The 14009-nt window shown below is 40.7% G+C and overlaps 1 protein-coding gene across 1 annotated transcript; it reads right to left on the bottom strand.

The window, feature by feature from the left end:
• Nucleotides 1-10573: 10573 nt before the first annotated feature.
• LSM3 (LSM3 homolog, U6 small nuclear RNA and mRNA degradation associated) lies at nucleotides 10574-14003 on the bottom strand. The gene is made up of 4 exons (XM_059856563.1): nucleotides 13929-14003; nucleotides 12433-12543; nucleotides 11272-11367; nucleotides 10574-10982 (listed from the first exon to the last, which is right to left on the bottom strand). The coding sequence occupies exons 1-4, from the start codon at nucleotides 13947-13949 to the stop codon at nucleotides 10902-10904; spliced, it is 309 nt and encodes a 102-aa protein (XP_059712546.1). The 5' UTR covers nucleotides 13950-14003; the 3' UTR covers nucleotides 10574-10901.
• Between the last annotated feature and the right edge of the window lie 6 nt (nucleotides 14004-14009).

Genomic DNA, 14009 nt, shown 5'->3' with positions numbered 1-14009 from the left:
AAACTTTCTATACTGGTCACTGAGGGAACAATTACATGCAAATAAATTGACACCATTAACTCAACAGGGTCTGCAGCATATGGGGACAAGTCAGTGGACTTTTTTCTTCCAGAAATGAGCTACTTTTATCACGGAAATAATCTTAATGTTTGCTGACTCTGTAATTGAGAATTAAAGCTACAGAAAATGTAAGGTTTGCTAAAACACAATAGATATGTTTTTTCCATACAATATATGGTACCAAAATATGCAATATTCTGGAGAGGATAATTAATCAGTGTTCTCTTGCTGAAGTTCTTTTAATTGTCTCTGATGGTCTGTGTTGGGGGAGACTATTGAGTTTTAACAGCGAACAAGATCAGGCACCATGGGCAGTACTTACATGAATGAAGATTGCATGATCAAGATTTTTGATCTGGGAATTGCTGTTCTGTAATCATCTGTAAAGCACCAGGAGTGCCCCTGGCACTGCATATATAATAATAAACTATTGACAATAAATCATGTAATTAAATCGTCACTTCCAACATTCTTTTCATAATTCCTGCCTCAGATTTAAGTTCCCACATCAGACACGTTATGTCCTCATAATATTATTAAAGCTCCTACACTTCAGCTTTTAAAATTCCCCTAGGGATCTATTGTTTCTTTGTTTAATGTGTTTATGAGCCAAAGGCCCCATTAAATACAATAGGGAAACTCCCAGACCTTTAAAAACTTTGCCCCCAGAGACATTTCTTAGGAAACAGGACCATATTTGTCATTCCATCGTGTAACTATTGGAAAGTCTATTGATCAGAGAAGTTCTAGGAGAAAAACAAAAGAAATATTCCACTTCCATGGATCATCAGGTCCTTAAGGCCACAAAGCTACACAAGGCAGAACTGCTGCATGCAGACAGCTTTCCCTCCTCTGGAGCATCTGGTCATTCACACAATCCCTTATGAAGAATATTTTCTGTTGTGATTGCTCGTTGTGCCTCATTGCCTTTATAGATACTGTCTGCAAGGTAAGAGCAACCCCACTTGTATTTCCTTGGTCTGGAAGGTGAGGAGATGGGCACATGCTTGTGTTCCTCCAAACCCACACTGCACATTGTCCTCTACAGATTTAAATAGAACATTTGGTCTGAGACAGGATATGCTGCCAAAACCAGTAGAAGTTTTGATGATCAAACACTGACTTTAAAAATGAATGTCCATCTACCTTCAACAGGACTTAAATATGGAGAGAGATCTACAGAGAGCAGAGAGATGAATGAAACTACTATCAATGTGCTGAAAAAGCTGGAATTTACCAGAAATATACTTCATAGTCTGAACCCTTCTTGAAAATTATTTGACACTGTAATCCGTTGCATCTCATGGTTTATTTTAGAGGGGTTATTTTATCCCCCTGTGAGATTCTCCTCAACTGCTTGCCACATTTCTCTAAAAGGTAAAACTCACCCAGAATTTATTTAAGTCTCTTTGGTGAAGCCCCAAAGGATAAGCTGGGGTGCTGTGATTTATCAATCACAATTCAAAGAAGGCACAAAGCTACGTGGGGAGCTCACACTTGTGTAAAAGTACACCCAAGGGATATGCAGGGTTCCTGTGTAACAGCCCAAGTCTAAAGTGAAAACGCCTGGCAACACCATGCCAGTGAAGATGGTTCATCTGCAGTTGAGTTGACAGTTTCTCAACATAAAAGACCTTAGAATGAGGTTAGTGTGAGCCATGGGTGAAATGGAAATTCCTTTCACCTTGACTAATGCATTTTAAGTGACTCCCACTTAGGGTCAGAAAATTACAGGTTCTGTTTTGTTAAACAGTTAAAAAAACCAAACATAATCTGCATTAGGCTGGAAAGTTCTACATTCCAGTGAACACGAGGGATGGTGAACATAGCCTGTGGCCAAACACAGCCCACGCAGAGCTTCACACTGTTGAAGCTTTCATCTTCAGCACCCCAAGGTACAGCCCACAGAGACTGCAGGATCCCAACAGGCAGTGCTCCATCTTGCTCCAACCTAACACATTCCACATGCCAGGACCTGCATCCCCACGAGTCACACCACAACTGAAGAGGCTGGCAGCTCACTGTGCAAGCATTCAGGAGCTGGGGGGCTTCATGTGGACTTCAAGAGGATGAGACCAAGGTGCAAGGTCTGTAACCAGTACAGCTCCCACAGGGCTGCTTCTTATTCAGGAGTTACTAATGAATAGTGAACGTACTCACCCATCAGTTTGGTGATTCCTGATAAACTGCATTCTCATGGGATGTATGTCCTGTTGCAGTAAGGTAGAAAAATTATAAAGAAAAGCCTCATAAAATCAAGCCTGCTCTCCTGGAATCGATGGCTGGCCTTGTCAGGAACTAGCCCTTTGCAAGCTCCCATGTGAAAGCAATCCTGGCGTGAGCAGTTTGTTAGCACAACAAGCTGTTCCTGGGTGGAAAACAACTTGCACCTGTATAAACTGTTTTTACACCATAAGATAGGAAAATGAAAACTATTTCTCACAAACTTTTCCTGCATGTACACACTGAGAGTTTGAGTGACCAATTAATGCAGAATAACAACTTGTTACTAACCAATAAAGTAACTGGCAAGAAAGCTACTAACCATTTGGAGTCACACATGAGGTCTGTAAAACTGTATAAAAATGAGTTATGTGAATAAAGAAAGGGCTTTTTTCCACCATGAAGAAAATGGAGTCCCAGTGTGATTTATTCCCATATCTCCCATGCTAATATTAACAAGTCACTAAAAAATACAAACCAAATGTATTTTGGAGCATGTCCCTCCTATCTCTCCAAATTCATATGGAAATCGAGTATCTGTTTGGATGAGAAGATATCTGATGGAATATGGTCATGCAAAAATTCACATAATCAAGGGAGTTTTTATGGTAGATAATTTATATTGTACATCTCAGTGTTAAATAAGGAGGAGTGTTAGAAAAATGAAGCTTGGATAAATGAAGCTGCAGCTCTATCTCTGTAATATCTTTACAGGACTTCATGGTATAACTGTAATGAAGAGATCTAGTATCATAATCTACTTTCCCAGATTGAAAGTGGAAAGTTATAACTGTGATTAATATAGATATGGTATCTTACTAATAAAAAATGCTGCAGACAAGTTCTCCATACCCCTGTGAAATGGCTACAAACAGGGTTTGCATGCCAAGAGTTCCAGTTGAGTTAGATGACTGCCTAGAGTAGCTCCAAAGCTGCTGGTACAAAAGCCCTTCCAGAGGTAGCACTGTGTTCATGACATCTGAGTTATTTAGCTGTGGTAACAGAATAAGAAAGGAATACAATAAATTTGTAATTTCTTTTTCCCAGGTCTTGCGGATCACATCTTGTTTCTTAGCCTAGTATTCTATTCTGTCCTTTGAGTTACCTTTTGTTGAATTGAAGTTTATAACAGTCTGATCAACCATCAGCTCTCTCTCTAGAGAAAGAGATTTGAGATGGAGCTGTTCTGGATTGATCCTTTTTTTGCTTTTGTTCATTTTTTTTAAGTCTCACACTCAAAAATATCTTTTCATCTTTTTAGTATTAAACCCACATGGAAACTGAAACTGATACTATAACATTAATCCCTTTTGTTTGCTTTATAGACCAAAACTATATTTTATCCTGTAGTTCAGTTAAATTCCTCCTCCAATGCCTTCAGTATTGGAGGTTCCAGGGTTTTCCATGTTAGCAGTGGAACAGTGGAAACAATGATCCATGTACTCATGGCCAGGCAACATTCCTGGGTTTAAGAGACCCTTTACAGAGAACAGGGGTGTACCCTCTTTGCAGTTCTGCCATGGGCTCAGCATGCAACCTTGGACAAAATGTTTAATTGTAATATCCTGCTTTCTTTTCTTCAGATGAAAGAAATTAGACAATAATTTATAGCCTCCTTTTATAATGCTCTCAGATTTATGAATGAAGCAATCCTCTTTCCCTTGCTACTGCATTCCTGCAACGGCTTTTTGTTGGGAACAAAGGATGTCGTGATAGAAGGGTGACTAATAAGCAACCTAACACCCAAAGGAATCTAGTACTAGGACAGCATGACCTGCAGTCATTCTGCTCCTCTTAGGCACACACTCAAGATTATCAGTCATCCTACACAACTCCCTCGACCATCAGAACAGTAAAAAAAAGGGGGAAAAAAGAAAAAAGATAAGATAAATCCTCTTGTCTCAAGCTTGCAGCTCAAAGGACCCACATAATAAGTTCATTCCTAACTCACAGAGCATTTATTTGGAATAAACTCTGGGAAGGAATCCTATGGAAATTAACCCTTGCTTCTCTGGATGCTATTAATACATGCAGAGCTTCCATAATTCTCAAAAATTTCCTAGTCCTTAGAAGTAGAAACTGCCCTGATTAGTTTCTCACATAACCATCCAACCCATAAATGCTGGAGCCAGGCTGGAGGGAACAGTTATGCAACAGAGCCCATGAAAGAGAAAAAACTGCTTGAGGCCAATTGGCTGCTTACATCATATATTTTCATGCTCTGTTTACAACTTCTCTGTAGGCATCTCACAGTTCTGCTGTATAAGCTGTGGGTGAATATCTTGTGATAAAGTGAGAAAGAAACAAACAAACAACTTATTGAATGTTCACATCAAATTTCAACTCAACAGTCTTTTAAGTGTCACATGTTGAATGAAGGGTTTGCTTCACTAATAGGCTGAGTATGATGAGTGGGGATAGGTTCTATATAACTCCTGGGAATTTTTTATGAGTACAAATCACACCACATTCAGTCCTTCTTAACTCTTTGTATGTATTCCCGCTTGGTCAAGAACCAGCAGATCTCTGTAGGAAGTGTGATGATGGGACTGTTTCTCTGTGTGACTTCTCTCTGTGCAGCTGAGCCAGGTGAAGAATATTTTCCCTTGCTTTTCAGAGCTGTGTATCAAGGCTGGCACCAGAGTCAGATGGAGAAATGTCCATTGGGGAAGCTTCATCCCAGCTGTGTCAGAGCCCTTCACAAGAATGAAACCTTTTACTCTATTTGTAGGACAATCGTACTAAAAAAAATACAGAGGAAAACAAAAGTAATGGAAATTTAAAGTGAACTTCATGTTCAGTACCTGAAACACAACATGTAAAGTATTTCTCCTTAACTCATGAGACTGCACATGAGAGAGGGAAAAAAATCCTTGTATGGGCATCACAGTGCCTCAAGAAAGCAAAAATAGCACCAGCAGCTGGCTTCAGGATTGAGTACAGAGGACAGAGATCTTGTGTTACCCACAGGATGTTGCAAACCTGGAAGCTTCGAGCAAGCAGCACTGCTGGGTTTAAGTTGGTTTGCAGGGATTGAATTCAGGGCAAGTAAGATATGAAGGCTTAACATTTAAACATTAAAATAGTCTCCACTACATTAGAAAATCTCCACTGACATTAGAGCCTGTGCTTTATGGATAGGATCACATGAATTCAGAAACAGGTCTGAATATTTGAATTACACCCACAGGCAGCAATAACGATCCAAAGGTTTGGTATAAGAAAGTTGTTGAGAATTTTGTTCAATTTAACTACAGTGTATCCTCCTGGGCTGCAGTGCAGCTTTGGATCTCTTGCCTTTTATGAGCAGCACGTCAGTCAACAAGAATTTAGCTTGGAGGAATGCATTACAAATGTAGAACAAATCAAATTAGCTCTCAGATGTTATCTGTTGATATCTCATTTCTTCCTCAGACTTCTAACCACTGGAACACATCTGGGCAGTTGGGGGAGACAACTGTTTTACTAAAAAGTACTAAATATAGGTGCTGTAGAACAAATTACAACATGCTGCATTGCCACTCCACCTCCAGTACAGGATGAACTGGGAACAGTTACCTGCTGGAAAAAGATAATTCAGTCTAGCTAGCATGTCACCTTTACAGCCTAAAAAGGCAACTTAATCATTGCAATTATGTGCTAAGGATGAGTGACAAAGTCATCTGTTGCAGCAGTTATTTAAAGAAATCAAGATTTGGAGCACCATTTACTTGTTTCAAATTTTCCCTGCTAGAAATTTGAAGGCTCCTGAAGAATTCAATAATGCATTGCATGAAGAAAACTACAGGGTTTATCCTTAATATCCTACATACTTTAACATAAATTTAGAGCAGAATTCTTTCCTCTTTTCAAATGGAAATAGTTTGCTTACCTGAAAGTTCTTGTGATGGCCCAAGAATAGACTGGGAAAGGAATTATATGAGTTGCTTGGTCCAAGTTTCACACAGCATTTCACCCTGATCAGCATTAAGTGATGAGCTCCAGTGACACAGGCTGATGCCAGGATGTGCATCAGACTGGAGGTTTTACTGCCCAGCACTTCAGTGGATTCAAGAAGAGCAAATGAAAATTTACTGTAGCAGCAGTGCCACAACTGTGAGTTCTGTTAGGTAGTAATTAGACTACAAATCACATCATAAACTGTGCTATTGATAGCAAAAGCTTTGCAGCCTCCCTTACCCACAAAGATGGTACCTTTCTGTGCCATAGCTAAGTGCTGTGAGAAAGGAACAGGAGTAAGTTGCCTGCAGCACTGAGGTTTCCTTTAGAGGTTAAAAGTGATCTACTATTGCAGAAGAGTTTAGGAAACTCTGGCTTCGACTTGTCAGTTTAAACCTCCTGGCGAAAGTTCCTTGCTCAAAACACCCAGAAACAGGCTAGAGGACTACATCATCTACTGCAGGCATTGACATGGGCTTTGGGTGACTTAAACCAACAGACTGAGACCCAAGACCACCATATTTAGCCAGCCCAGGTGTGTAAGACTTAAGTCCTTATTAGAAAGTTAATTAAATAACTGGTTCTAAAAGCAATTTTCCTTATTAAAACTAACAGGAAAGTCACAAAATATTCCTACATTTGAATATCCTGATGCCTTCCACATGCACCTTGAGGAAGCAAATATCCATGTTTACCAAGTGCCACCCAGAGGAAATCTTTGCTCAAACCCCTCTTGGTGGTCAGTCATTACCCAGCTCTTCCTAAGGCTTGTGCAGTGCTTCTGCAACAGCCTGTCCTCCCAGCCAGACAGTGAGCACGCCTGCCTCGTCCCCTGCTGGTGCAGGCAATCACATCATAAACTGATCAAATGCCATTGTACAACTCAATAGGCTTTTTGGACTAAGTTTCCAAAATTTGGGAGTGGGCCTTTCTTCCATTCAAACTAATTTGGGCAACAATGAAAAAATTCACTCATGAACAAGGCTTCTGACTACATCTTTTTCCGTCAGTGGTTCTTGTTTTCCGCTCCAACCCACATCATCTATTCTCTTCCTTCCACCCATTCTTCCCCCCAAAAAAGGCTGGCTTGGACACTGTGCTTCAGTTTTCTGCAGAACTTTCTATTTTTCTTTCCCATTCTTTTTGTTTAGCATATGAAAGGAGCTTCCTGTTTAGAAACATGGGAGTCCTACACCCTCAGTAATGATGTATTCAGCCCATCAGTGATCTTGGCATGAATGCCTTAAAACCTTAATAAGTCTGATGGGATTTTCTGTACATATCATCATCATCAGTTCAAAAAACAATGCACAGCATTTGTCATCTGGAACTGAATCAGCTCCCTTCCCAGTCCTCTGGTTCTAGTAAGGAAAATCTAGTAAGAAGGCTTACTAGTTTCTTCCTCTTAAGTATTTCAGATGACAGATTTCCAATGAAATCTACAGAACAGAAACAGAAGCACCAAGAGGAGAAAGTGCTGTCGTACTGTTGAGGAATTCCCAGCATGATCAATAAGTCCTGCTTTTTCAGCAAGGAATCCCTGCAGCAGCCTGCCAATGCTCACACTGCTCAGGGCTTACTATAACTGTATTGTCCAAATACTGGCCTTGTCCTGTGCTAGGGAACAGAAATGAAACATGTAATGTAATCCCCGGTCAACTTTTATAAAAACAAAACACATCCCCCCAAACCTACATGGCCTAAGAACAAAATTATATCTTTTTAAAATATGTAGCATGGATTCAAAATCTATTTATATGGGTCAGAAAAAAAAAAAAAGGCAGCAGCAGAGGTGACTTGAAATAAACTGAAATATTTGTCTCTTCAGGAGTTTAATGTACAGAAACATCTTAGGGCAGGCTTTTCCCCTCTGCTGAATTTGAACAGCAGTGGAGTTCTCCAGTGAAGGCAGTGGACAGCACTTGAATCACTGGGTGCAGCAGCAGCCACCTTGTGAACCAACACAGCAAGGGCAGTTCTTCTCCAAGCAGGGCTCAGCAGCACAGTCCTCAACCTCAATTTATTCTATATGGTGCAATTCTTCAGCTAATTCTTCTCTGAGAGAAGCTGGCAGCCTGGAGCTTGTGCATCTTAACCTCTGACAAAGCAAGGCACATACACTGCGTCACTTTAACTCTTGTGGGGACTTGCTCTGTGCCTACATAAACATCAAAACATATTTTGATTTTTACTTCTGGGTGAGCAGCAGAGTTAATTTGAAACTGTCGGCAAGTGTCATCCTAATTAAAAACAAATGACTAATTGTACAAGTACAGGGCCTGTTGACACAGGCTGCAAATATCAAAGCCAACAAAGCTTGAATTTGAGGAAAAGCAGCACCATCTAGTGCCCTGCAGTAGTCAGGTCCAAAAATCAATTTCACAAGCCCACAGAGAAATTTCAAGATAGCAAATGCTCACAAAAACAGTACTGCACCAGAGTTTAACTCTATCAGCACTTCTGATAAAGGCAATTGTGTAGCAATAGTCTTGCTAAAAAAGAGCTCCCAAGAGTGAGATGTTTTCAGGCAGAACAGAAATTCTTTAAAGACAAACTAAGAAATTATTCTGCCATCTATAAAAACAGATGCAGTCCAAAGGCTAAAACTTACCAGAAGGCTACTAGGGTCTATAAAAAGCTGCTAGAAATAAAAAGCCAAGCTTCAAGAAGTTCAACAATATTAAAATTTCTAGCAGACTGAAAACATAAGATGATATGAAGAGGCCTTGAGATCTGAGAAACCTTGAGAAAATAAAAAATTAAAATTAACATAAATTATTTTTCAAACTCATCAGGAATAGGTATCTTAACAAATGGCTACTACAGCAAACATATGATCAAAAAGTAGGAAGAACATTATGAAAGAGACCAGACTGCAAAAAACTTATCAAATGTTTTCGGCTTTGGTGTGTTTGGGATTTTTAAAATTTTATTTGGGGGTTGTGTTGTTTGGTTTTTTTCAGGAGTTCATTTAGGGTGATGTTCTTTTGTTGTTGTTTTCTTGTTTTGTTGGGAGTTTGTTTGGGAGGGAATGTTTGTTTTCTCTTTTTTTTTTTTTTGAATCCACATTTATGATGGAAAGAGACTAGCTCCTGCTCCAGAGAGCTCATTTCAAATCAGAGGATCAAGGATGCTACTGGCCATTTCAGTGACACAAAACAATAACAGATCTTTATAATTAGACAGTAAATACACAAGAAATCAATTAGACAATAATTGAGCTGCCAACCACCATGATCTCTCATTTAAAAAGAAGCAGGTAACAAATGAGACAATTCTTAATGAGTTTTAGAGGGATTTATGTAGGTGAGCTGACTTTTCCACTGTGCTGATACCCTGTGATATACAAATATTGTACATACAGACAACTGTGTTATGCTGGCAAATAAGGCTCAAGTAAAGGGTATGTGGGACTCACATCCATTCTCATTCTCAGAGTCTATAAGTGTTATTAACAGACATGAAATTTATCAAGGTAGAAATTCCTGATTTGCCAGCATTTTGAGCATCATGTCAGTCCTCCAATACAAAAATCCAAGTACAAAAAGGAATGGAAAAATAAAAATATTGGCAGACCTTGCATTCCTTACCAATGTCTCAAGCTACAGACTGTCATGAAGATTTCTAACTGTAGGAGAAAGTTCCAGAGCAAGCTGCTTTTGCTAACCCTACAGAGAACTTAATTATTTAAGTTTAAATCAAAAGTCAAGCTTTGTAGGAAGTGCAAACCTACATCTCTCATATGACTCTAAAACATAATTATAGCAGAAGTGTCCTTTTTTCACACAGGAAAAAGGTGGGCATAAGAAAGTATATATTAAAAAGGAGCTTTGTTCAGGTGCTAGTGCACCTTCACTAAAGATAATTTATGAACATCTTAAGGCATCCAGCAGAATTTCATGTATTCAAGAACTGAAACATGGTACAAACAGTGGGAAATGAATGTAGCAGGCACCTCAATAGCATGTGAGCAACAACCTCAGTCTCTACTCATGGCCTTGCAAACTGCAGCTGTTAACAAAGCCACAATGAAAACATCTGAAAACATTGCACTAAAACCCATCTTCTTTATCTCAGGTGGAAGATTCATATTAACACCATTTCCCTACAGTGAGGATACACATCACAAATTTGAACACAGAGTCATAAATTACAGCACCATTGATTGATGTAGTGCTGTCCCCAAAACCAGTAATCTGTGAGCTTGGGTATTAGTAAGGACAGAAGTTAAAACAACACACTGAAGATACTGCTTGCTCTGAGAGCAAGGCTGATACTATAACCTAATCAAGTATTAGCTCTAAGGAAGAACATACACCCCACCAACACAAAAAACATCACAAGTCAAATCTCAAAGACAAACCAAAATTTATTTAAAACAACAAGACAGTGCTACTGCCAAGATAGAAAGAAAATTAAGGATTCTTTTACTGAATGTGACAAGGCAGGAAATTTACAGCAGTTTACATTAATTCTGAGATCAGGTGGGGTTTTACACTGCTTCAATTGACTACATGTACTTTCTGCAAGAGAAACTGGTTCCCCTTCCCCTCCCCTTTTCAAAAGAAATGACAAAAATATCATATAAAAAACATTTACAGAATTTTGAGACATGATTGAAACATGAACCACTGTCCAAAAGTCTGGAACTTTCCAAGAAGGTTAGGTCCTTTGTTGCTTCAACCAACCCTCAACGGGGGAGCTACAAGCACAACACCATCCCCTCTGACAAAGAGCATGGGAATATTCCTCTTGGTAGACTGTGAAGAAGGAAAGAAAAGTTTCCATTTACAAAACATTCATTTCAATCATATAAACACACCTGAAACAATCCCAACAAACACTCAATGTGCTGGCAAGCTGAAGAGATCAAAACAATTAACACCAACTCTCTAGATATCCTGTGTACTTTCGTAACAGTTTGTCCAAATCCTGCTAGAGCTTGGTTTGAAAAACAGTCAGCAATAAACTACTTTATCAATATAACATAGTGTAGTTTTAAATAAAACAAATCTGTGAGGATAAATTAACTCCTTTTTTAGTCCTTACTTTATAAATCTCTTCATAGGTTTCTTCATCAATCTCTATTGTAGTCACAGTTTCTTCCACATCACCCAAAATCATATTTAAGTGCTGATCATATGCCTGTAGAAATTAAGTTTAGTTTACTATGTTTTCCAAAATTCAAACATTAGTTTATTCAAATGAGAATTTTAGCAAGACTCTCAGACATAAATAGTTTAGTCTGATTTTGACCAAAACATAGCACTATCAGTTCTAGTTACTACTCAACACAAACAAATGAGAACTCTGCAGCAGGAAAAAGAATGCACAACATTTACATTTACTGAAACACTTGCAGGAAATAGCTCTGAAGCATTCTGTGAGAGCACTTACAAGACCTCAGAGACAGAGAGACTTTGTTAACATTAAACCAGCTCCACGCTGCTCCCAGTCCAGCCTCCTGGAACCGACTGCCCCGGAGCAACTTACAGGGTATGAAAGCTGCTTCTCATACAGTGCTACAAAACCTTAGACACACGTTCCAAAATCCTTACAAAAAGCATGTTGCAAACTACACGTGTCCCTCATGGACCTCTTGTTATCTCTGTGCTTCCAAAGGAGTTGAGGCCCAGTTAACTCATGGGGCAACTGGTTGTCTTCCCCAGCAGAGCACAGCACTCAGGGAGGCTGACTGACATAACAGAAATCAAAAATCTGAGAACCCAGCTGAGCACCTGTCCTATCACACCTCCCAGGGTGTGCCTTAAGGGATTCTTGTTTGACAATGATGACCTCACTCTAGAAGAGGCCTCAGGGTCCATCATATGAAGAGGCCTGCAGCATTATTGCTTATTTCACAGACAGAGAAATGGAAGCCAAAAGCAGTGAAATTGGTTGCTTGGCATCATTCAGGAGAATGAAAAACAAAATACATCTCTTGATTTTCTAGGGAAGCAGTTAACAGCTGACAAAGTACTGAGAAAATAAGATTTTTTTCCACCAATCACATTACAGTTATGGTAACTAAGACAATTCTTAACCTACTTTCTCCAACCACTTCTGCACTTTCAACCATGAAATGCAATTACTCATGTTTTAAAACTATTTTTTTCAACAACCAATGGAATATTACAGGTAAACTTGTAAAGAAAGGCTGCCCAGAGCTTAGCTGAATGAGCATGACAATGTTGTGAAAGTTTTACTTACGTGTAATCTGCCTCTAAGCTCTCTGTCATTCCTCATTTTGACATAGATTCGCTCATCTAGACTGAGTCTGATGAGATCAAGTGGCTCCTCTACAGTATTTGTTGTTTGTTGCTTAAAAAAAATAAAAGTATTATTTGTACAGAAGAAGGCTGTAAACTTTTCCATTCCTCAATTTTTGTGAGACACAGAAAACAAAAGAGTGAAAACACAGGTGCAAATACTTGAAATCATTCCATCACATCCTGGTGAACCTGAGTGCTGCTGATGTACCACTCCACTGACACTCACCAGCCCTGAGCAATGTGAGTCAAAAGATCTCAGTTTAGTCTGCAGCAAATCATTCTTCACACATAGGGAGATTGGAACGACATGATCTTTAGGGTCCCTTCTAGCACAATCCATTTTATAACTTTGCGAAGTCTTTTTCTTACCAGCAGCCACAGTTTACACTGCAGGAACCAGCAGCACAGCTGTGCCATGGCACGGTGCAGCTGAACCCACAGTGACAGTGGTGCCAGCACAGGGAGGTATCCGGGTGATAAAAATGGGAGCAAGCTCCTGGTACTAAAGTGATTTCAGCATTTATTATAAGGAAAAGAAAGGCCTAAAGGGGCCCGCGGGCCGAGCAGGAGCGTTCCTGTCGAGGATGCTGCAGCGCCGGCGCTGGGGCTTCTTGTCCCAGATGGAGCAGCACGGCTTCAGTGAGTCAGAAGCCCCTTTTTATCCTGTTTTTTGTCCCTCTGGATTGGTTTATTTTTGGATCCTTCATCTGCATGAAGGTTGAGGGCTCTTGATTGGCCCATTACAGTTCTGTCCAGGCTAGCTTGCTTCTCTTGGGGGGTGCTGCACTTTACTTAGGTGTAATATGGTACGCTGAGTACCCTACTTCTTATAACTTCCCTTTTAACCCTTTTTACAATATAATAACAGTTATTATATAAACTAACAGTACTTGCTTAACGATCTATTAACTATTTTACAACAGTTTCTAACCTATCTTTAACACGGGCACACACTCAGGAGCTCTCAGACACCCGGGCACACCCTGCCCCGCGCTCTCCCGGCTCCCGACCCCTTTCACGGCCCCGAGGTTGTGAAACCTCAACACAGAGCGGCCTGAGGCCCCTCGCTGTGCGAAAGGCGCACTTCAAGGATCCCAACTAAAAAAGGATGAAGACCTCCCCCACATCTTCCATATGTCATGTATATCCCGTATTTCCGTTCTAGCTACCCCGTTCCTTCAGAGCCCAGAGCACTGCCCTCCGCAGCTTTCCCCCTTTCCCTCCCTCGGCAGTGCCCGTGGTCAGCGGGCCCGCAGCGAGCCCTGCCCGCGCCCCGACAGCGGCACCAGCCCCGCGGCCGAGCGGGATTTCCCCTCGCACGGGAAGCGCTCCGGGGGCCGCGCCTCATGGGGGACCCGAGCGCGCCGGGCCCAGCCCGGAGCTGCCTCCCCCCTGCAGCCGCCGAAAGAGCTGTAAGAGCCGAGAGCCGCTCACCTGGTCCACCTCATCCGCCATCTTTCAAACCGCCTCCCGCGCCCGCCCGCGAGACTTTATGGCCCGGCCCCTTCCCCTTCC

Source organism: Haemorhous mexicanus, chromosome 11 (genome assembly GCF_027477595.1).
Source record: "Haemorhous mexicanus isolate bHaeMex1 chromosome 11, bHaeMex1.pri, whole genome shotgun sequence".
In the NCBI taxonomy this organism is placed as follows: Eukaryota; Metazoa; Chordata; class Aves; order Passeriformes; family Fringillidae; genus Haemorhous; species Haemorhous mexicanus.
The sequence above is the reverse complement of the archived record's forward strand: the minus strand, read 5'-3'. Positions and strand labels throughout refer to the sequence as shown.